The sequence below is a fragment of the Henckelia pumila genome, chromosome 4, assembly GCF_033568475.1.
Source record: "Henckelia pumila isolate YLH828 chromosome 4, ASM3356847v2, whole genome shotgun sequence".
NCBI lineage: Eukaryota > Viridiplantae > Streptophyta > Magnoliopsida > Lamiales > Gesneriaceae > Henckelia > Henckelia pumila.
This window is the reverse complement of record NC_133123.1, coordinates 162,237,482-162,260,377: the sequence shown is the minus strand read 5'-3', so window position 1 is coordinate 162,260,377 and position 22,896 is coordinate 162,237,482. Positions and strand designations below refer to the sequence as shown.

Here is a 22,896-nt window from a genome sequence, read left to right as displayed (position 1 = left end):
TCCAGGCAACCCAAATTCCTAGTGGGGGTGGCATGTGGCTATGCACTAAAGGAAACCAAAGTACTTGTTGATTATAAAAAATAATGGATTGTGACATCTTACAACCCACAAATTTCACGTAAAAATCTAACTTGGTCTCGTTGGTGGGATATATATAGTTTAAAAGATTTGATTATCATTATTATCACCATTAATAATAGATTTTAGTAAAACGATAAGTGTTCGATCACATTTATTATATTACAAGTTACTAAAAGATAATTTGACAGTTTAAATATTGAAAATTCAGGAAAATTTTAAATATATTATAATCAACTCAAGACTTTTTCCTCACCTTATGTATCTAGTTTCAATAAAATTATTTTTCATATAAAAAAGGAGAAACAAGCATCACCAAAACTATTTTTTTATGTCTTTTTTTATCCTCATAGCTTAGAAAGCAACGACCCTTTTTTCATCCCTTTACTCAATTTGTACTTTTCTTCTTGTTGCATGAATCTCTTTTGTTGAAAAAGTAAAAGCATATAGAGCCAGGAAGACCCTTAATTAACATACATGGAAGGAGAGAAATCCATGTCCATAGAGGAGGGGCAGTATCGTAATTGGCCGGCACCGTCGCCCGAAATCGTAGAGATCGGAGAGGAAAGCATGAGCATAGTGACCAGTCTAGATGTAGGGGCCAATGATGTATATGTTGCGGTCGGAAAGAACGACTTGCATTTAGTCAAATGGGCACTTGATCATGCCGTGACGTCCCCCGGAAGTCGCGTTTTTCTGGTGCACGTCTTCGCGCCCCTCGCTTACATCCCTACCCCAGGTGCGGTTCCTTCAGTTCCTTCTATCTTTGCTTCAGATATATATAAGCTAGGTTTCCAGTTTTGTGCTCTTTTTCTATGACTATTTTGGGTGTTGTGGTTTGTTTAGGATTCTGATGAATGGACATGTGTTTGCACAAAATTTGTAGATGCGAGCGTGCCATAATTTTAGGCCGGCAAAAAAACATGTATTCCAATTTGAGCAACATATTTCGAATGTCATAACATGGATATTCTAGTCCACCAGATATTTAAGGTAGTGTTTGCAACCTTTAAAAATAAGTGATTATGGAGATTCACTTCACAAATTAATGAAAAAAATCTCCATAATCACTTATTTTTAGAGGTTGCAAACACTACCTTAGTTTGGAGTTCTTGCTAGATTCACCACCCAAGATTGTGGTTGTATTCGGAAAAGAACCCGGATTAATATTCAACATATGTCACGATGGAGTTCGATCGGGTGCTATGGGGGCTCTTAGTGGATTAGCGAGTTGGCTAACCGGGTAAGTTTGGATATAGAAGTTGTAGCTTAAAAAAAAAAACTAAAAAAAGTTAAGTAATGTTTTCATTGATAAAAGAGTAGAAGCTACTTTTAAGTTTGGATAAATATTGAAAAGTACTGTTTTTTTTTTGGGTAAATTGCATATATCATCCCTGTGAAATCGTGTGTTTGCTGATAGTTTTCTATGAAATTTTTTTGAGCTAGAAGCCCCTTATGATTCTAAATTTGTAGCATACACCCCCTTCTGGCTAAAAAATGACTAAAATGCCCTTAATGTTATAAGATAATTTAATATTAAAATATATTTCGTGTATGACAAAGATTATGATAAAATAATTATATATAATTTTCATAGTTATTTAAATAAAATTTGATTATTTTACTCAATTAAATATAGAATTATAAAACAAAATTAATTTAATTATTTATTTAAGCAAGTGTATTTTTGTCAATTGTTAACTGAAAAGAGTCTATATGCTACAAATCTAGAATCACAGGGGGTTATTAGCTTAAAAAAATTTCATAGGGAGTTATTAGCAAATTCGGGATTTTACAGGGGTGATATATGCAATTTTCTCTCTTGTTTTATTTATTTTTTATTTCTTGATAGGAAAAGTTGAAAATTTTATTCAAAACTCAAAATGTTAGTTCTAAAAAAACATTTTTAAGTTTTTAGTTAAAATAGTTTTTATAACCAAACACTAAACTTTATTTTAAAAAAAATTCAATGTTTTTTAAAATGTTTTTATAACCAAACACTAAACTTTTTAAGAGAAGAGTTATTTTTTTTTAGAAAAAAGTGTTATTAGTCTAATGACTTCTCCGACCAAACAGACTCTAATATATGATCACGAATCACATGCTGCTTGAATAATTGCATGACTAGTGCTGACTCAAGAGTTGTCTAATAAATGTTTTGGCATCTCATTTTAGCTAGAAACTATTACATTTAAACCCGAAAATCGTCCCTAAACATCGCCCGCAATTTTGTGTGGCAGTGGGAAGGCTATCAAGAAGCCAGTTGAGCAAAGATCAGGTGCAGGTTTACATCAAGGAAGAAAGCAATAGGAGAAAGCATCTCTTGCAAAAATACATCAACCTCTGCAATGAATCAAAAGTATGCGCGATCTGTCTCCGGTATTTCGATGAAATGGGAGACGTAGAATATCTTTCTAGAGTTAATCAAACTAATAGTTTGGAAAATTAATTAGGACCATCTTGGGATCTTGTTGGGTGGTTCTTGAGATTTATTCATCGCGTATTCTCGGAAAATTGTGTATATACATGATGTTTATGATGCAGATTCCGGTGGACACAATGCTGGTGGAAAGCAGTGCATCGGCCAAAGCAATATTAGACCTCATTTCAGTTGCTAATATCACTCATCTTGTTGTGGGTACCAAGCAATCACCCTTTACAAGCTGGTAACCCTTGTTCTTATTGTAAGTAGAAATAAATTATATATATTGATAAAAAAGAGTATGGAATAGTTACAAGTAAATGTCAATAGAGATGTCAATTTAGGTTCGATCCATTAGACTGATCCAACCTACATATCTCAAGAAAAAGACGGGTTGGGTTCTAATTTTTTAGTAACTTAATTATTTGAAAACGAGTAGCTAGCTCATTTAGGTTATGGGTTAGGGAGGGATGAGTTGGCCTATCATCTATCTAAATAAATTTTAAGTTTTGATTAGGTTTGTGTACATAAACTACTTCTGGGAAATCCTCGATCGTAATGTTAAAAATTTCCTATAAAAAATGAATATTTTATTAAATTTTTATATTTTCATTTTTAGAGCACATATATCTTTATGTTTTCAAATTTTGAGAACACAGTCCTTTGGTCGTACGTGTTTTCATGAATATGTTTGTTCAAATTTTAAAAACAAGGAGTTAATTAATATAATAGTGAATTTTTCGCAATTTCGTAATATCATAAGATAAGGTATATATATAATTAACCCTTTTGATTATTTATTAAACAATTTTTTTTTTTCTCCTTTGAATAATTGTTATTCGGTTGTGTGAAAGTTGACAGTTGGCAATTGGCACAGCGTATTATGTTATGTATATTATAGTGTATACAATAAATCTTAGGTGTATTTTGTTAGACAATTTTATGAATTTTTTTTTTGAGTCGGATCAACTCTGTCCATGTTTACAATAAAAATTAATATTTTCTATGGCCCAATTTAAAGAGGATATTGTCTTATAAAATTGACATGTTAGATCGTTTCATCAGAATCTTTGTGATAATAAAAACTATATCCTATTATCGACTGGGGAAGAAAATGTGTTTAATTGGCAAATGATCATGAATTGTTTTCAGGCTAGCAAGAAAGGGGATAGGAAAAGGAGAATACATTCAGAAGAAAGCACCAGAATTTTGTGAAGTGACAGTTGTATACGATGGGAAGAAGATGGAGACCCATTGCAAGGTGCACAAGTCTCAGACGGCCACTCGACACTCCGAAAGGAACTTTTTCGAGTGTGTGTGCTTTTCCGCCAAAGTAGAATGAAAGACTATTTTTGTACACTCTCGTGGTTATTAATTAATTTTTATAATCCTCGAAGAGATTTATTATAAATGGATCTCGAACAAGAGATTTTCCTAAACTTAAGATATTGTTGGTTTCGTCGAGTTTAATTTAGTTGTGTAATGAAAACTTTAATGTAATTAGATAGATTTAGATTTTTCATAATTTAGTATTAATTCATTCGTGACAGTAAATTAAATAACTTTAATAGTATGTTTTGATAAACACAAAAACTTTTATAAATTCAGTTTACTTGTTAATTTTATGAGACGGATATCTCCATCTTACCTAAATTTATTTAAAAATAATTTTTTACTTCGAATGAATCATATAAATAGTAAGAGCATGTTCAACAATGTGAGAAAGTTGATGTGGTAATATTGATAACTCGGTCGCATGATTGTGTCAGCATTGATAACATCATTGTATGTTTCTGCAGTGATATTGTGATATTGTAGCAATGATGTGGAAATATTATTTTTTTATTATATTTAATATTTTTAAAAACATGATAAAATTGCACATCAATATAACAAAGTTTAAATACACATAATTAAAATTTAAAACTTACTTGAAATACAAAAACACACAGGATAAAAAATACACGAAATAAAAAAAGACATGAAATAAAAAATAAGACAAATAAATTTAGAAGATTAAAACCGAATAAAATATAATGAAATACATACGAAATAAATTACTAATTAAAGATCATTCTTTCTCCATGATTCGATTTTGTTGCTCCATATGCAGTCCCTCTCCCTCATCTCGTGCTTCATCATCCTCATTTCAAAGTTCTTTTCCATATTTTGAGTCATTGTTGCATAATGCTCTTTTGTCAAAGTAGTCATCTCATCGTCTTTTTTTTTTTTTCCCTCTGCTTCATGTATTGTGTTTCAAAATTTCTACCATGTTTGCATCTTTCGATCCTTCTCCTCTCATGACCCTTTTGAAGGCCTTCCTTCCTTCCGGCCTAATGGTTTTGCTCACTTCTTGGATGTCGTCTCCTTGTTCGACGGTTTGTGTATCAGATGATGTGGAGAAAGGAGATGAAGATAATTCACCACCAATATTTTTCAGCTTCTTCGTAGCATTCGTTGAACCTCCTACAAATTTATCGAACGACAATATCTACCATTTTGGTTGATCCTTCAACACTAACCAAGATTTCTCATCGGACCATGAATAGTTACGATCTTGCTCGTACATCGTCTGAGTTTGAGCATACTAAAAAAAACAATAATCTTCAGCTTCTTCGTAGTATTCGTCGAACTTCCTGCAAATTTATCGAACGACCATATCTTCCATGCATTTTGATTGATCTTTCAACATTAACCAAGATTTATCTTCGAACCATGAATGACTATGATCTTGCTCGTACATCTTCTGAGTTTGAGCATACTAAAAAAAAGTTCGGAATATGTTGAATTTTTTTTATAAAAATTATGCATTCACAGCTTCATATCAAATGAAGATCCACTTTGGTTGAGTGCTTCAAGTTCGCTGATTTTGTTTTGCAATGCAAACTGAAACGACCCAAAAATTCTAAAATAATATATGCGGAATTTTTTTTAAAATAATACTAAGTAAAATAGATGTACATACATGCCCATATATATATGCACAAAATAAACAGATTTAAAAATAACATAAATAAAATGCAACATTTTTACTTAAATAACCGAGTCAAACTTAAATAAAATACTGTCAAACAATTCCCTTAAAAGTTTGCATGCAATAAAAATTATTTAATAAAATAGTACTAAAATTCACCACTGGAAAGACATAAAAGAAATAAATAAAAAACAGAGTTTAAAAATTCTTAAAATATTCATAAAGACTCAGCCGACGGTCACGGGGGATCACTGCATGTCCGCTCATACGTCCTTACCACCGGTAGGAACTACATCTTCCTCTACGCACTCATCTGCACCATATAAGTGTAGTGAGTCTAGAGGCCCAACATGCTAACATAACGAGGGTTTAAAATAATTTAAATCACTGGAATACTAATACATAACGAATACATGAATGAGCATGCTTAAAAAAAATCATGAATTATGACTTAAAATCTTACTTAAACTTGAACTTAAATATAATCATATAATACATACATAACATTGTTGAACATATCATTTTTCTAACATCGCATGGTCATATTCGTAGTGTAACCTTAAACTTAAAAGGTTCGACTGATCAGTCTCTTAAAACCAACGTATGCGGCGGTGACGAATCACCTCTTACTGGTAGTAAACTACCCTTAAATTGACAGTAAACTGCCCTTAACATGTGGGGACTTGTCCCCCTTAAATTGTCACACTACTTCAACTTCCAACATAAAAATTATTTTCTAGCTCAACCTTAAACATTAAATCATGCCATAAAATTATTTCATGAATGCATGTACTTAAATAAAATGTGTCCTTCATATATATTTAATTTAATTTTTATACTAACATATAAATACTAAAATAACATTCATGCATAAAATAATTAAATATATATTTAGGACACATGCAATTTCTCATTGTTTGTACTGAACTGCTGGCCCTAACACTCAAGCCCATTTTCTTAAATTCTGGCCCATTAACACTGAGACTGGTCCATTAACATACTTAAGCCCGTTAACACATTTCTAAGCCCAACAAATTAATTAAAGCTCATTAGCACATACTTGGCCCAATAACAATTAAATTCAACCCAAATAATTAAATGGAACCCAATTAAATTTTTGGGATTTAATTAGGCCCATTTAACACTTAATTAAACTTAAAACTTAAAAAATAAAAATACCCGAGCCCGACTCACTTAACCCAGACCCGGACCCAACTAACATAACCCATGACTTTCCAGACCCAACCCGGACCCAACAACCCGACCCGGATCCACTCTAAACCCTAAACCCGAACACCCCTCTTCCCTATACTGTTGTGGCTGCGAGCAGTTGCAAAGAACGCCGGCGGCCGCCCTGCTCCGGCCACCCACCGGCCGGATAACCACACCAAGAACCTAGCCCACATCTAAAGGGTTCAAACCCAACAAACCATGCATCAAACCAAGGCCTGAGGAAGGAGAACGAACCTCTCTTCCTCGGAATCCTAAACCTGCGCGAGTTTCTGCATACTCGAACCAGCGCCTGTCTTGGCTTATTTGGCTCGACCCACTCGAGCCACTCAAGTCTAGACCACCCTCACGCGACCTAGGGACCCCTGACCAGCAGCTGGACGCACCATGGATGAAGAAAACGTGAGCATGATTAAGCAACATATATGAACAAGATACAAGCGTCAAAACCGATTCCTTTTCTGAAAGTTCTTGAAGAATTTCGATGCACACACAACACACACATATAACACTGATATGGTACGAGAAAGGAGAAAGAAAAACATGCCTATCACCGACGATGAGAGCTAGAATGCGTAGGCGACGATTCCGAGACAACGGAACGATGACAACCACTTGAAGCTTCAACAAAAATCGGCTATGGTGACTTAGGGCCTGCTGGCCGATTGGAAAGGTGATGGAGGCGGCTGTGGGCGCTTAGGGTAAGTAGAAGATGGAATGAGCGTGTGATAGGGGATTTGGGCGATGGTTTGGGTAGTTTAGGATAATAATTTTGGAAAAATAGATAATCTAGGAGATAATAACATAATTACAAAGGTTCCTAAGTTTTTAAAATATTTATAACTTGAATTAAATATCACAAATCTCGAAATATTAAATTATGGGATTTTTAAAGATAATTAAAAATCAATATTTTGGCTAAATTTGGATAAAAATGGACTCCTAAAATTATATAAAATTAAATACTGATAATTTTGAGGAAATAAAACTCAAAATAATATTTTTGGGCTCCTAAAAGACTCATAAAATAATTTGGGTAGAAAGTTGTCATCTCATCCGTCCACGGTCCCGTCTACGCGATAAAATAATTAAATTATCATAAATCATGAAAATCACTAATTATGGGTTAAATGCTTAAAAATAACTTAAAACATGCACAAATAATTTCACATAATTATTTAACCCGTAATCTAAAATTCTAAATAAATAAAATCCCTAATTATGCATGCGAATTTACGTACTAAAAATACTGGGTGTTACAATTCTCCCCCCCTTAATTTGAATTTCGTCCTCGAAATTAAAGTACTTATCCGAACAACTCCGGGTAGCGAGTCCTCATGTCTGCCTCGGTCTCCCAAGTAGCTTCCTCCTCCGAGTGATTCAGCCACTAGACTCTGACCATCGGTATGACCCGCGTCCTAAGTCTCCGCTCCTCCCTAGCCAAGATCCGCACTGGCCTCTCCTCATAAACTAGATCATGTGGCAACTGCAAGGGCTCGTAATTCAACACATGCGACGGGTTAGAGACATATCTCCGAAGCATGGATACATAGAATACATTGTGCATTGCCGCTAGCCCTGGTGGTAGAGCTAAACGGTAGGCCAACGTGCCAACTCTCTCCAAGATCTCGAATGACCCTATATATCTAGGGTTAAGCTTGCCCCTCCAGCCAAATCGTACTACTCCCTTCATAGGTGACACCTTCAGGAATACGTGATCACCTACAGCGAATTCCAAATCTCGTCGTCGAGTATCTGCATAACTCTTCTGACGACTCTGAGCAGTCCTCATGCGATCCCGAATCTGAGTCACAATATCAGCAGTCTGCTGCACTATCTCAGGACCCAATAGGATCCTCTCTCCAACCTCATCCCAATGAAGAGGAGATCTGCATCTCCTCCCATACAAAGCTGCATAAGGAGCCATACCTATAGACGCCTGGAAGCTGTTGTTATAGGTAAACTCCGCTAACAGCAATCTCGTCTCCCATGAGCCCTGAAAATCGATGACACAGGCTCTCAGTAAGTCCTCAAGAATCTGTATCACCCTCTCAGACTGACCATCTGTCTGGGGATGAAAAGTTGTGCTGAACAGTAGTCGAGTTCCCAATGCTGTATGTAAACTCTTCCAGAACGCAGACGTAAATCTCGGATCTCTGTCTGACACCATCGACACTGGTATGCCATGCAGTCTAACAATCTCCTTGATGTAAAGCTCTGCATACTGTGTCAATGAGTAAGTAGTCCTCACTGGCAAGAAATGAGCTGACTTGGTGAGTCTATCCACGATCACCCAAATAGCTGTGCAACCTCTGGCACTCCTCGATAAATCAACTACAAAGTCCATCGTAATGTTCTTCCATTTTCATTCCGGAATAGGAAGAGGTCTAAGAAGTCCTGCTGGACGCTGATGCTCTGCCTTGACCTGCTGACAAGTTAAGCACTCTGACACAACTCTCCTGATGTCTCTCTTCATCCCGGGCCACCAATACAATAGCTGTAAATCTAGATACATCTTCATACTTCCGGGGATGTGTGAGACTCTGCTAAAATCTCAGCTCTCAACTGATCGACGTTCGGTACCCACATCCTACAACGGTACTGAACAATGCCATCCACAACTGTATAAAGAAGACCACCCTTGGCCTCATCTCTCTGCCTCCAACGCTGTAACTCCTCATCAGTAGGTTGTCCATCTCTTATCCGATATCGTAGAATCGGTTGCACCGTCAACACTGACAAGCTCGGTGCATGACCACTCGAGTAAAACTCCAAATCAAACCTCTGAATCTCGCTCTGTAGTGGTAACTGCACTGTCAAATACGATACCACTGACGACTTCCGACTCAAAGCATCGGCCACTACATTAGCTTTACCTGGATGGTAGCTAATGTCACAGTCGTAATCCTTCACCAACTCCAACCATCTCTGTTGCCTCATGTTCAACTCCTTCTGAGTGAAGAAGTACTTGAGGCTCTTATGATCAGTGAAAATCTTGCACTTCTCACCATACAGATAGTGCCTCCAGATTTTCAAAGCGAAGACCACTGCTACTAACTCCAAATAATGTGTCGGGTAGTTCTGCTCGTGAATCTTCAACTGTCTTGACGCATAAGCAATAACCTTACCACACTGCATAAGTACTGCGCCTAAACCTAGCTTAGACACGTCAGTGTATACCACTAACTCCTCGTGTGGTACTGTAATCGCCAAAACCGGTGCGGTAGTGAGTGCTTTCTTCAGTTGATCGAAACTCCTCTGACAGTCTGAACTCCAAATAAACTTCGCATTCTTCTTGGTTAAGGAAGTCAAGGGTACTGCAATAGAGGAAAACCCTTGATGAACTTCCTATAATATCCTGCCAAACCCAAGAAACTGCGAATCTCCGAAGCATTCCTCGGAATACCCCATTTCTGCACTGCCTCAACCTTCGACTGATCCACTGCGATCCCATCTCTAGAAATAATGTGGCCAAGAAATGCCACCTGCTCAAGCCAAAACTCGCACTTGCTGAACTTGGCAAACAAACGATGCTCCCTCAAAGTCTGCAAGGCTGTCTGTAGATGCTGCCTATGCTCCTCAACGCTTCTAGAGTAGATCAAGATATCATCAATGAAGACTATGATGAACTGATCAAGATACGGCTGAAATACCCGGTTCATGAGATCCATGAAAACCGCTGGAGCATTGGTCATCCCAAATGGCATCACTAAGAACTCGTAATGCCCATAACGTGTCCGGAAAGCAGTCTTGGACGCGTCTGCATCTCTAACTCGCAGCTGATGATAACCAGATCACAGATCGATCTTGGAGAACACTGAAGCTCCCTGCAACTGATCAAATAAGTCCTCTATCCTCGGCAGTGGGTACTTATTCTTCACCGTGACTCTGTTGAGTTCTCGATAATCGATGCACAGTCTCATACTGCCATCCTTCTTCTTCACAAATAACATTGGAGCTTCCCATTGAGAAAAGCTAGGACGAACAAAGCCTTTCTCTAATAACTCCTGAATCTGCTCCTTCAACTCTTTCATCTCGGTAGGAGCAAGTCTGTATGGTGCCTTTGAGATAGGAACCGTGTCTGGCAATAATTCGATACTGAACTCCACCTCTCTCACTGGTGGAATCCCTACAACATCCTCCGAAAAGACGTCTGAAAAATCACGAACCACCTCTATCACTGATAATGATCTACTAGCTGGTTCTGAGGCCGTGACAATACTCGCTAGAAAACCTCGGCAACCCCGTTTCAACATCTTCCTCGCCTGAATAAGAGATATTACCTGAGGAATATCACTGCTTTGAGATGCATGAAAAGTAAACGGGTCGCCTCCCGGCGGTTTCACTGACACTGTCCTTCGACGAAAATCAATCGAAGCTCCATTGACTGTCAACCAGTCCATACCCAATATCAAATCAAATCCGCTCAACGGCAAAACCACTACATCTGCGCGAATGGAGTGCCCCTATAGCTCCAACTCCAGCTCTTGAATGACACTAGAGGTAGAAATAATCTGTCCTGACGGCATAGTGACATCATAACCACTGTCGGCAATCTCAAGTGTGATGCCTATCCGTCTGATAAACTCTAGGGAGATAAACGAATGCGTAGCCCTTGAATCTAGAAACACAAACGTGGAGTTGTCTCCAACTAGAATTCTCCCTGCACGCAGAAGAATCCCAACAACTTCATATCACTACTAAACTTTCTCCCAAAGATGAGTCACTAATAACCCTTAATTCTAATCACAAGCAAAACATGCTTCTTATTCTAGCATGCAGATAGGTAACCCAAATAACAAATTATTCCACAAAGAAAATCGAAATTCTTAACCAAAGGAAGAAAATATAAAATACTAGGGGTAAGATATACCGGTGATCAAGGAGGTATCTGGGTCTGCCTCCTCAGCCTGCATCACAAACACTCTCCCTGTAGTGTTCTTCTTCCTCGGGCAATTGGCCATCTGGTGCCCTGGCTCTTTACAATGAAAATAGACGCCCGCTCCTAGAAGACATGGTCCTGGATGCATCTTCTGGCACTTCGGGCAAGTAGGATATCCTCCAGCATTAGGGGCCCCGCCCCTAGGCTGCTGTCTCTGCTGTTGTGGCTTCTGCTGGTTCGGGCCCTTAGACGGCCCAGTAAACTGCTTCTTCGCAGGAGGCTGCGAAGATGGTCGCTGATACCCAGATTGAAACGGCCTCTTACTCTGCTGCTCCCTCTGGATCTCTCTCCTACCCTCCTCAGAACGCAAGGCTCTACTGACTGCAGCCTCATAAGTGGGGACGTCCGCCATGCGAACGTCATGCTTGATTTCTGCCCTGAGCCCCTCAATAAACTGTCTCATCTTCTCAGGTGCACTGTCAGCAATCAACGGAACAAGGTGACAGCCCCTCTCGAACTGTCGGATGTACTCCACAACTGTCTTGTCTCCCTGTCGGAGACTCATGAAATCTCGAATCATGCTACTGCGCACGTCTTCAGTGAAATACTTGGAGAAAAACATCCTCCGGAAGTCTGTCCATCGCAAAGTAGTCAGATTCACTCCTCGTGATGCACTCTCCCACCATAAGTCTGCATCACCTTTCAGCATGTACACTGCGCACCTCACCTTGTCCGCATCAGTCAACCCCATGTAAGCAAAGATGCTCTCCAAAGAACGGATCCACCCCTCAGCAATGAGTGGATCTGTGGCACCTGCGAACTCCTTTGGTCCCTTCTTCTGGAACCTCTCCACCACATCCTCATCATGGGACAGTCTCGGACGTGCTGCCTGCTGCTCCAACAGAGCAGTAATCCCTGCCATCATGTTTGCATTGGCCTGCTCCAATGCTGAAAGAGGGTTCTGCCATGGTGGGGATCCCTCACGCCTGTTAGCTGGTCTCGGAGGCATTCTGCACCACCACATATTTCTTTACGTAAATCGACATGCATAACTAAGTACTTAGAAATTTTCTGCTAACATAAATGCTTAAGTCTTAAACATGATACGACTAAATCATATTAAAAGCAATTAAAACTTACAAACCGGTAGCGTGGATTTCTGAGCTCGCATAGCAGTGATGACCCCTCCAAGAACGCGGCTCTGATGCCAATTGAAATGACCCAAACATTCTAAAATAATATATGCGAAATTTTTTTTTTTTTTTAAAAATAATACTAAGTAAAATAGATGTACATACATGCCCATACATATATGCACAAAATAAACAGATTTAAAAATAACATAAATAAAATGCAACATTTTTACTTAAATAACCGAGTCAAACTTAAATAAAATACTGTCAAACAATTCCCTTAAAAGTTTGCATGCAATAAAAATTATTTAATAAAAATAGTACTAAAATTCACCACTGGAAAGACATAAAAGAAATAAATAAGAAACAAAGTTTAAAAATTCTTAAAATGTTCGTAAAGACTCAGCCGACGGTCACGGGGGATCACTGTATGTCTGCTCATACGTCCTCACCACCTGTAGGAACTACATCTTCCTCTACGCACTCACCTGCACCATATAAGTGTAGTGAGCCTAGAGGCCCAACATGCTAACATAACGAGGGTTTAAAATAATTTAAATCACTGGAATACTAATACATAACGAATACATGAATGAGCATGCTTAAAAAAAATCATGAATTATGACTTAAAATCTTACTTAAACTTGAACTTAAATATAATCATATAATACATACATAACATTGTTGAGCATATCATTTTTCTAACATCGCATGGTCATATTCGTAGTGTAACCTTAAACTTAAAAAGTTCGACTGATCAGTCTCTTAAAACCAACGTATGCGGCGGTGACGAATCACCTCTTACTGGTAGTAAACTACCCTTAAATTGACAGTAAACTGCCCTTAACATGTGGGGACTTGTCCCCCTTAAATTGTCACACTACTTCAACTTCCAACATAAAAATTATTTTCTAGCTCAACCTTAAACATTAAATCATGCCATAAAATTATTTCATAAATGCATGTACTTAAATAAAATGTGTGTCCTTCATATATATTTAATTTAATTTTTATACTAACATATAAATACTAAAATAACATTCATGCATAAAATAATTAAATATATATTTAGGACACATGCATTTTTTCATGGTTTGTACTGAACTGCTGCCCCTAACACTCAAACCCATTTTCTTAAATTCTGGCCCATTAACACTGAGACTGGTCCATTAACATACTTAAGCCCGTTAACACATTTCTAAGCCCAACAAATTAATTAAAGCTCATTAGCACATACTTGGCCCAATAACAATTAAATTCAACCCAAATAATTAAATGGAACCCAATTAAATTTTTGGGATTTAATTAGGCCCATTTAACACTTAATTAAACTTAAAACTTAAAAAATAAAAATACCCGAGTCCGACTCACTTAACCCGAACCCGGACCCAACTAACATAACCCATGACTTTCCAGACCCGACCCGGATCCACTCTAAACCCTAAACCCGAACACCCCTCTTCCCTATACTGCTGCGACTGCGAGCAGTTGCAAAGAACGCCGGCGGCCGCCCTGCTCCGGCCACCCACTGGCCGGATAACCACACCAAAAACCTAGCCCACATCTAAAGGGTTCAAATCCAACAAACCACGCATCAAACCATGGCGAAGGAGAACGAACCTCTCTTCCTCGGAACCCTAAACCTGCGCGAGTTTCTGCATACTCGAACCAGCTCCTGTCTTGGCTTATTTGGCTCGACCCACTCGAGCCACTCAAGTCTAGACCACCCTCACGTGACCTAGGGACCCCTGACCAGCAGCTGGACGCACCATGGATGAAGAAAACGTGAGCATGATCAAGCAACATACATGAACAAGATACAAGCATCAAAACCGATTCCTTTTCTGAAATTTCTTGAAGAATTTCGATGCACACACAACACACACATATAACACTGATATGGTACGAGAAAGGAGAAAGAAAAACATGCCTATCACCGACGATGAGAGCTAGAATGCGTAGGAGACGATTCCGGGACGACGGGACGACGACAACCACTTGAAGCTTCAACAAAAATCGGTTATGGTGACTTAGGGCCTGATGGCCGATTGGGAAGGTGATGGAGGCGGCTGTGGGCGCTTAGGGTGAGTAGAAGATGGAATGAGCGTGTGATAGGGGATTTGGGCGATGGTTTGGGTAGTTTAGGATAATAATTTTGGAAAAATAGATAATCTAGGAGATAATAACATAATTACAAAGGTTCCTAAGTTTTTAAAATATTGATAACTTAAATTAAATATCACAAATCTCGAAATATTAAATTATGGGATTTTTAAAGATAATTAAAAGTCAATATTTTGGCTAAATTTGGATAAAAATGGACTCTTAAAATTATATAAAATTAAATACTGATAATTTTGAGGAAATAAAATTCAAAATAATTTTTTTGGGCTCCTAAAAGACTCATAAAATAATTTGGGTAGAAAGTTGTCATCTCGTCCGTCCACGGTCCCGTCTATGCGATAAAATAATTAAATTCCCATAAATCATGAAAATCACTAGTTATGGGTTAAATGCTTAAAAATAACTTAAAACATGCACAAATAATTTCACATAATTATTTAACCCGTAATCTAAAATTCTAAATAAATAAAATCCCTAATTATGCATGCGAATTTACGTACTAAAAATACTGGGTGTTACACAAACACTCGTCTTTCCATCCATTTGACAACTCATGTTTATGTTCATTCCAAACTAATCTCCAAAAAATCGAGTTGCTTTGATCATTGCCATGTCGGATTGATGAAAACGTTGCACCATGCTTTGCGAAATGTTCATCTTCGACCTTAGTCCAAGGTTCCTTTTGATGTCATCAACCTCATCGCCAACAACAATATTCTTTCCTTTATCTAGAGGATTAGTAAACGTGGTTTCAAAAGTAGGAGGTGAGATTTAGATCAGATTGTGAGAGAATTGAATTTGGTTGAATATAAAAATCAACATTTGCTTGTCGGTGAATTGAGAAATATTTGATGAAAAAGTATTTAGATCATTATTTCTCCATGAATCGACTTTTCGAAATTGGATTGAAAATGAAATGAAAGTTGAAGAATATTGAGTTTTTGAAATTCAAGTGGAAGAAGTTGTTAAATTTTTTAGGTGTATTCAAACCAATTTATAGAAAAATGCTTGACTTTTGAGAATATGGTTGTTTGTACTTTTTCAATTTTTTTAAAAATCGGACTTTTTTTTATTTTTTCTCCTATTTTTAATATTTTTTTTTAAAAAAATCAAGTTGAAATTGATCTGGCCGTTGATCTACAACGGACAAATTATCCCAACCCTTCTATTTTATTTTCCCATTTCTTTTGAAAAATAAAAAGATCAAATTCTTCAAACCATTTAATAAATTTTTTAAAGAAAAATCGTGGTGAGCTTCATCGCGCGAAGCCCACCACATCCTCGTAGGCGAAAGACGAGATCCTCGCTCCTCCAAAAGACGAGAAAGCAACGGGTTTTTCTAGCCCCATGGCGAGTGAGCCATATTAGAAAAGAGGAGGTGAGTGGATTTTTCAAAAGTCAAGGGAGCAAAGCACAAATACTTTAGGTTAGGGGTGACCTAGTGTTTAAGAGTTTCGGAGAGGAAGTTTCGTAATTTAATGATACTACGGGGAGGAACATGTAATTTAGAATAGAAAATAAATTACACATTTACGCGTCCAATTTCGTTTTATTTTATTTTTCTTCCTGATTCCCTCTCAATCTGCAATCCATAACCCTAATTCTCCATCTCGTCATGTACAACAATTACGATCCCAGGCTCCAGGACGCAGCGTCCTATCGTCAGCGCCGAAGGTATTTTTCTTGTATTTTATATTTATATTTTTGTTTTATCAGTATTCGTGTGTGAATTTTTCCAGTTAGCTTCAGGTTTATTGTAGCGATTTAGCACAATTCTGTCTTATTTGTTGATGATTGGTTTGTAATTTTGTGCCTTTAGATTCATTATGCTGGTATGTTTATTGTATTAGGGTTACCCCTTTTATTGTGTTTTCGTTTTATTTTATTTCCATTTGTCATATTTTGGGCGAATTGATATCCTTATATTTGACTTATGACATGAGTCAAACGGTGAAAAGGTACTCCATTTTCATTTGGTTTTCGTTTTCTTTCCCTTTAAATGTGTTATATTTAAAGCAATTGGGCAAATTGATTTGCATATATCATATTAAAGTGAGAGCGTACTGTGGTTGATGGCCTTTCTGGTGGTGCTGTTATTTCAATTTGTACTGCAGTGGTTTCATGGGACAGCCACCAATGGAGATTCCGCCTCCAGTGCCGAGTGTTGCAGCTCCACTCAGCTATGATCATGGCAGAGGTCATGTTTCTTATGGAGCCATTCCTGTGGTACCACCACATACAGCACTTGGTGCAAGATCTGGAGGAGGTAGTGTTGGTTTTAGTGGGTATCCTTCTGTTGAGCATGGTGTTGGAAGAGGGTATAATGTGAGCTATAGTGGTGATTTCTCCAACAGGGGCGGAGGCGGAGGATTCAATAATGGTGGCATTGTAGAAAGGAGAGGTGGCGGAAGAAGCCATGACAGTGGGAGGGGAGCCAGTGTCTCTGGAAGGGGTTTTAATCCAGGTCATAGTAGGGGCAGGAATGATGATTTTGGCAGTGGACGTGGTGCTATCATTGGTGGTTTTGATGGAGGCCGTGGTGCAAGAGGGGGTAGGCCCAGGGGTGACGACTTGGATTATGTTAATCTTCCAGAGCAAGATTTTAGAGGCTTAGTTGGATTTAAAAAGGATTTCTATGTGGAAAGCCCATCTGTCAGGGCAATGACCGAGCAAGAAGTTTCGATGTATCGTGCGAGGCGGGAGATTACTGTCGAAGGCCACGATGTTCCCAAGCCAATAAGAATGTTTCAAGAAGCAAATTTTCCTGGTATGGATTGTATATCATATCAAGCCAACTTTTCTGCACTAAATATGCCATGATGACCAGTTTAAGTTGCACATAAATTATCGGGCCCTTATAAGTTTAATCATTTTGTGTGTTCCTATATCTCAACCATTTTATGGTTTCATTTTATTTTATTTTTTGATTATAATCTTTTTAGTTGCTTTAATTAAGCTTATACTTATTTATTTTTCAGATTATTGCCTGGAGGTCATCGCCAGATTGGGCTTTGTTGAGCCAACTCCTATTCAATCCCAAGGATGGCCTATGGCTTTAAGGGGTCGAGATCTAGTAGGTATTGCTGAAACTGGCTCTGGAAAGACACTGGCATATTTGCTTCCTGCTTTTGTTCATGTTGGTGCTCAACCCAGGCTGAGTAAGTCCTTGTGCGACTTTTATTCTGATGTATACCTTTTATCCGTGTACATTCAATCTTGTGATAAAATTAACTAGAATAACAGGACAAGGTGAAGGTCCGATTGTACTAGTACTAGCACCTACTAGAGAATTGGCTGTTCAGATTCAAGAAGAAGCTGTAAAATTTGCTTCATATACAAACATAAGGAGTACTTGTATCTACGGTGGTGCCCCAAAAGGTCCACAAATTCGTGACCTTAAAAGAGGTGCCTCCACTGTTTCATTTGTTTTCAATTTTCAATATTAGTTGAGATATCTGAATGCTGATTTTTGTTTTTGGAAATTGCTTGAAAATATCAGGAGTTGAAATTGTCATTGCTACGCCGGGCAGATTGATAGATATGCTGGAAGCCCAGCATACTAACTTGAAAAGAGTGACATATCTGGTACTGGACGAGGCTGATCGTATGCTAGATATGGGATTTGAACCTCAAATTAGAAAAATTGTTTCTCAGGTACTGAAGCAGTTTCTGTTTCATTTACAAGTGCAATGAATTTGTGTTTGATTTGTCATTTATAACCTCGTGACTGGATTTTTAAAAAGGGCCTCAATGACATGAAAAATAATGCATGGCATTTGTATGTCTTCATTTTAATAATCTGGACAAGTCAAATGTTGCTCATATTTTTGTGCCTCTTTACGATCTTATCATATGAATTTTGGTCCATTATTTTCTGCATACTGTACTTTATAATATTTTGGAAAGCTATAACATAGAAGTAGTAGCAGTCAAAAGAAAGATCATAAAAACATGGTATATTACTGAACTACTTTTATATTACTGGTTGAAACTTTTACTGAAAGTTGAGAGGCTTAATCATTTTCACTCAATGCAGATACGTCCTGACAGGCAAACATTGTACTGGAGTGCCACATGGCCAAGGGAGGTAGAAACTTTGGCAAGACAGTTCCTGCGTAATCCATACAAGGTTTGTCTTGAATTTTCCATAGTACTCAGTTTACATACATTGAATTCACCATAAGGATTGCAAGAATGTATGTAGTTTTAGTTCAATACATGACATCTTATAACGTTGATGTATAACAGGTTATCATTGGGTCTCTGCATCTGAAAGCGAACCAATCTATACACCAAGTTGTTGAAATTATGACTGATTTGGAGAAGTATAACAGGTAATTTTGGTTATAAATGCTCTACTTCTCCCTTGTTACTTCTTTTGTTGTTTACTTCATATTCTTTCTGCAGGCTGATGAAATTGCTAAAAGACTTGATGGATGGAAGTAAGATATTAATTTTTGTAGAGACAAAGAAAGGTTGTGATCAAGTCACAAAACAGATGAGAATGGATGGATGGCCAGCTTTATCTATTCATGGTGACAAGACCCAGGATGAAAGGGATTGGGTCCTGGCTGAGTTTAAAAGTGGCAGAAACCCGATAATGATTGCCACTGATGTGGCAGCTCGTGGTCTTGGTAGGATTAATCTTATAGCTTAGGAAATTTTTAGTCTCACATTTTGGTTTCCATATATATGGGCAAGTCTCCCGGCTGTCCTCCATGTTCCTGAGAATAATGTGGTTTGGGTGCAGAAGGTGGTGCTATCGTGTGTATTGGCTGCTACTTATTCGCTTTTGTTCTTGAGTGGTGCCTTTAATATCAGAGGAGGAATCCCTACTTGCGTTCAGACTTTGAGTTTATTTTATCCTTTGAATGGGTGTCTTGAATAGGTCAGATGGCCCAGAATTAGTTTAGGATTGTTTTGCAAGTTGGTTGCAGAGCAAGGAGAGTGGCAATTTAGACTGTTCCAAATGATTCCTCTTCATGGTATACTGTCTTAAGATATCAGCTACTTTAGAAAGACGCAAGGGGCAAGATTTACCAATGTGTAAACTTACTAAATTACACTCTATTTTAGGGAAGGAAATCATAGCTTAGTGAAACTTAAGTTGTGTTGTTTTTGGTCTGTGGTGATCATGTTGACACCTAAGAAACCTAATTTTTATTGATTGGACCTTTTCTGCATGCAGTGTGCTCCTGCGTGTCTGAGTAACATAGTTGAATCTCATGCACCCATCAATCCACTCTCGGGAAGCTGGTAGTCTTGAAAGCCGGTTGAATTTTGCGAGATTGTACAACATTGGAATTCGATTTTGAATTATAGTGGAGGAACTGCTCCTTATCCCTGTAAAGCTAGGTAGGCACCTCTAAAGAATGTGTTCAATCTTTTATTCGAACAGTTTGGATCTTAGGAGTGCAGGGATAAGGGGACTGTCCAAGAGTGTCTTTATCTGATGCAATTTTTCTCTGTGCTGCTTGTAGATGTGAAGGACATAAAATGTGTCGTAAATTATGATTTCCCAACATCTCTAGAGGATTATGTCCACAGGATTGGCCGAACCGGTCGTGCAGGAGCTAGGGGCATGGCTTTTACATTTTTCACTCATGGAAATGCCAAGCATGCAAGAGAGCTTGTAAAAATCCTTCAGCAAGCCGGGCAAGTTGTTCCTCCTCAACTCGCTGCTATTGCACGAACCGGTGGCTCTAACATGGGGGGTAAGCATTCTTCAGTTGGAAATTTTTTATATCCTTCAAGGGTTTGGTTACACATACATTCGTTAACTTTCTTGGCAGCTTCTGGAAGCAACATTCGAGGACGTGGATGGGGACGTGGTCGAGGAGTAGGAGCTTTTGGCAACCGTGGTGTGGTTTCTGGAACCAACACTATTCCTCTTAGTGGCAAAAGGCCGTGGTAGATCTTACTTAACTATGATTCGCTTGCTGGAGAAAATGCCTTATTTTAATTTGCTGAGTTCTGAAAGAGATCATTATAATCTATGCGTTTGCCCGGGACGAAGTGTTGTAGTCATTGCTCCGGTCGCATGTTATACAGATAGTTTATGCTACTCCCTGAGAATGTCAAAAACATTGTGGATTGTATTGTATGGATCGATCTCATATATATATTTGCTCCAAGGGCCGGGCCAATGCCTTGTCTCGAGATTTAATAGTAGTAATATATGAATTTAAGTTGGGAAAAAAAAATAAATGTATAAGTGTTTCAAGTCTTATGTGGTGTATTTTGTTCAAGCTCCCAACAATTGAATCATTAATTCGTAACCGTAGGTTTTTTTGTATTAAGATAACTCAACAGCGGAGAGATCTAAATATTTGTACTTTCTGCGTCGTGTTGTCATAAAAAATAAAATACCTCTCCAAAACAAAAATATCATTACTTTTTGAATGAAATAAATATTTTTAAAAAAACCATTTTATGCATTCTGCAATTAATTTTCAGACTAAAACAATCGAAGTAGAGGATAATTTTTTGAAGACACATTTCTAGGAAAAAAACAACGAATATGGTTGGTATGTGTTAATATTTTTTCCTTGAGTTTGACTCCGACGATTCGAACATGTTTGCAAGTTATTTTTAGTGATACTAAAAAATAAATATTTGAAAACATTGAAATATATATATTTAATGCATAATTATATTCATAATTATAGCAACTCATGTTACGAAATAACTTGAAGTTGAATTCGGTTTGAAACAGACAAATAATAAAATATACATTGTTATCTTTTTACAACTTGGAACCAACCGACATTATTATTCGATACCATCTGCAAATTACTTTAGACAGTTGCGTATTTACTTACGGCTAAATTTCACGTGATATGGAAAAAGGAAACGAAAATATAAGTGTAATGAAAATTACTCGCAAAACCACAACTTTTATTTTATTATTATGTTTTAAAAATATTGTGGTTTGAAAAGTAATTTCGGACGCTTAACAAGGGTAACATGGTAAATAAGACACCTCCTGCGAAGCCCTAACGCAGCAGAGTCCTCTTTATATTATATCCACGAACATTTGCTATCTAACCCCGAATCCTCTTCCTCCATCGCCGCCGCAAAATGACCACCAGATTCAAGAAGAACCGCAAGAAGCGCGGCCACGTGAGCGCCGGTCACGGCCGTATCGGCAAGCACAGGAAGCATCCCGGAGGTCGGGGAAACGCCGGAGGCATGCACCACCACCGGATCCTCTTCGACAAGTACCACCCTGGGTACTTCGGGAAGGTGGGTATGCGTTACTTCCACAAGCTCCGCAACAAGTTCTTCTGCCCCACTGTCAACGTCGACCGGCTCTGGTCGATGGTGCCGCAGGAAGTGAAGGACAAGGCGTCCAAGGACAATGTTCCGTTGATTGATGTGACGCAGTTTGGGTACTTCAAGGTCTTGGGGAAGGGTTTGCTTCCCGCTGACAAGCCCGTGGTGGTGAAGGCCAAGCTCGTTTCGAAGCACGCGGAGAAGAAGATTAAGGAGGCTGGTGGCGCCGTCGTGCTCACTGCTTGATTAGGGTTTGGTTTATTACTGTTTTTTTTTAAATTTTGATTAATTTCGAAAGATTACTTTTGGAGTTTTGTTTCTTGAATTTGGAATTGAACTGATATATTAATATGAATGTTTTGATTTACGGTCATTTCTTGTTTGAGATGTCTTAGATGTGTGAATTGATTAATGCGACCTCAGTAGTGAAATTTTGGTGCAAATTTACACTCTTTGGAAAAATATTTTCATGGAATTTGATGTTTGCTTCAATAGCTGCAGGTTATTGTTCATACTCCATTACTTGCTTTGAGTGAATGTATTGCTGCGAGTGAATGAATGTAGATGTTTATGTCTGGTATTATATAGATGATTTTCGAGTTTTTTGCTATTCTGAACCCCGTTGGATTGAACTCCAATACCATAGTTTTTTCAACACAATAGCTGCACTTCTTGGTTTAGAGGTCATTTTTAATGCTTGACATGAATTCGGGTGAAATTGTGAAAACCTTGGTCATGGTTAGTAGAGGTGTGAGAAGTGAGGGTATGCAACCCATAC

At 38.0% G+C, this 22,896-nt stretch overlaps 3 protein-coding genes across 5 annotated transcripts; all 3 read left to right on the top strand.

Annotated features, from left to right (window-relative positions):
* The first annotated feature begins 457 nt into the window (after positions 1–457).
* Positions 458–3,955, top strand: LOC140867567 (U-box domain-containing protein 52-like). The gene is made up of 4 exons (XM_073272639.1): positions 458–817; positions 2,319–2,437; positions 2,623–2,744; positions 3,653–3,955. The coding sequence occupies exons 1-4, from the start codon at positions 556–558 to the stop codon at positions 3,840–3,842; spliced, it is 693 nt and encodes a 230-aa protein (XP_073128740.1). The 5' UTR covers positions 458–555; the 3' UTR covers positions 3,843–3,955.
* Positions 3,956–16,335: 12,380 nt separating this feature from the next.
* Positions 16,336–21,070, top strand: LOC140894568 (DEAD-box ATP-dependent RNA helicase 20). 3 transcript variants are annotated; one of them, XR_012153864.1, is made up of 10 exons: positions 16,336–16,517; positions 16,958–17,610; positions 17,822–18,001; positions 18,087–18,248; positions 18,343–18,497; positions 18,880–18,972; positions 19,092–19,177; positions 19,251–19,828; positions 20,032–20,198; positions 20,324–20,370. XR_012153864.1 is itself a non-coding variant. In XM_073303117.1 (10 exons), exons 1-10 carry the CDS (start codon positions 16,459–16,461, stop codon positions 20,755–20,757), a joined length of 1,971 nt encoding a protein of 656 aa, XP_073159218.1. In that variant the 5' UTR covers positions 16,338–16,458; the 3' UTR covers positions 20,758–21,070. The 3 variants fall into 3 exon arrangements, 1 of the variants encoding a protein (XP_073159218.1); XR_012153863.1 differs by having other exon boundaries at positions 16,337–16,517; positions 19,251–19,477; XM_073303117.1 differs by lacking the exon at positions 20,032–20,198 and adding an exon at positions 20,636–21,070 and having other exon boundaries at positions 16,338–16,517; positions 19,251–19,477; positions 20,324–20,557.
* Positions 21,071–21,873: 803 nt separating this feature from the next.
* On the top strand, positions 21,874–22,491 carry LOC140865095 (large ribosomal subunit protein uL15x). Its single transcript, XM_073269601.1, has one exon. It carries the CDS (start codon positions 21,924–21,926, stop codon positions 22,362–22,364), a length of 441 nt encoding a protein of 146 aa, XP_073125702.1. The 5' UTR covers positions 21,874–21,923; the 3' UTR covers positions 22,365–22,491.
* The last annotated feature ends 405 nt before the right edge of the window (positions 22,492–22,896 follow it).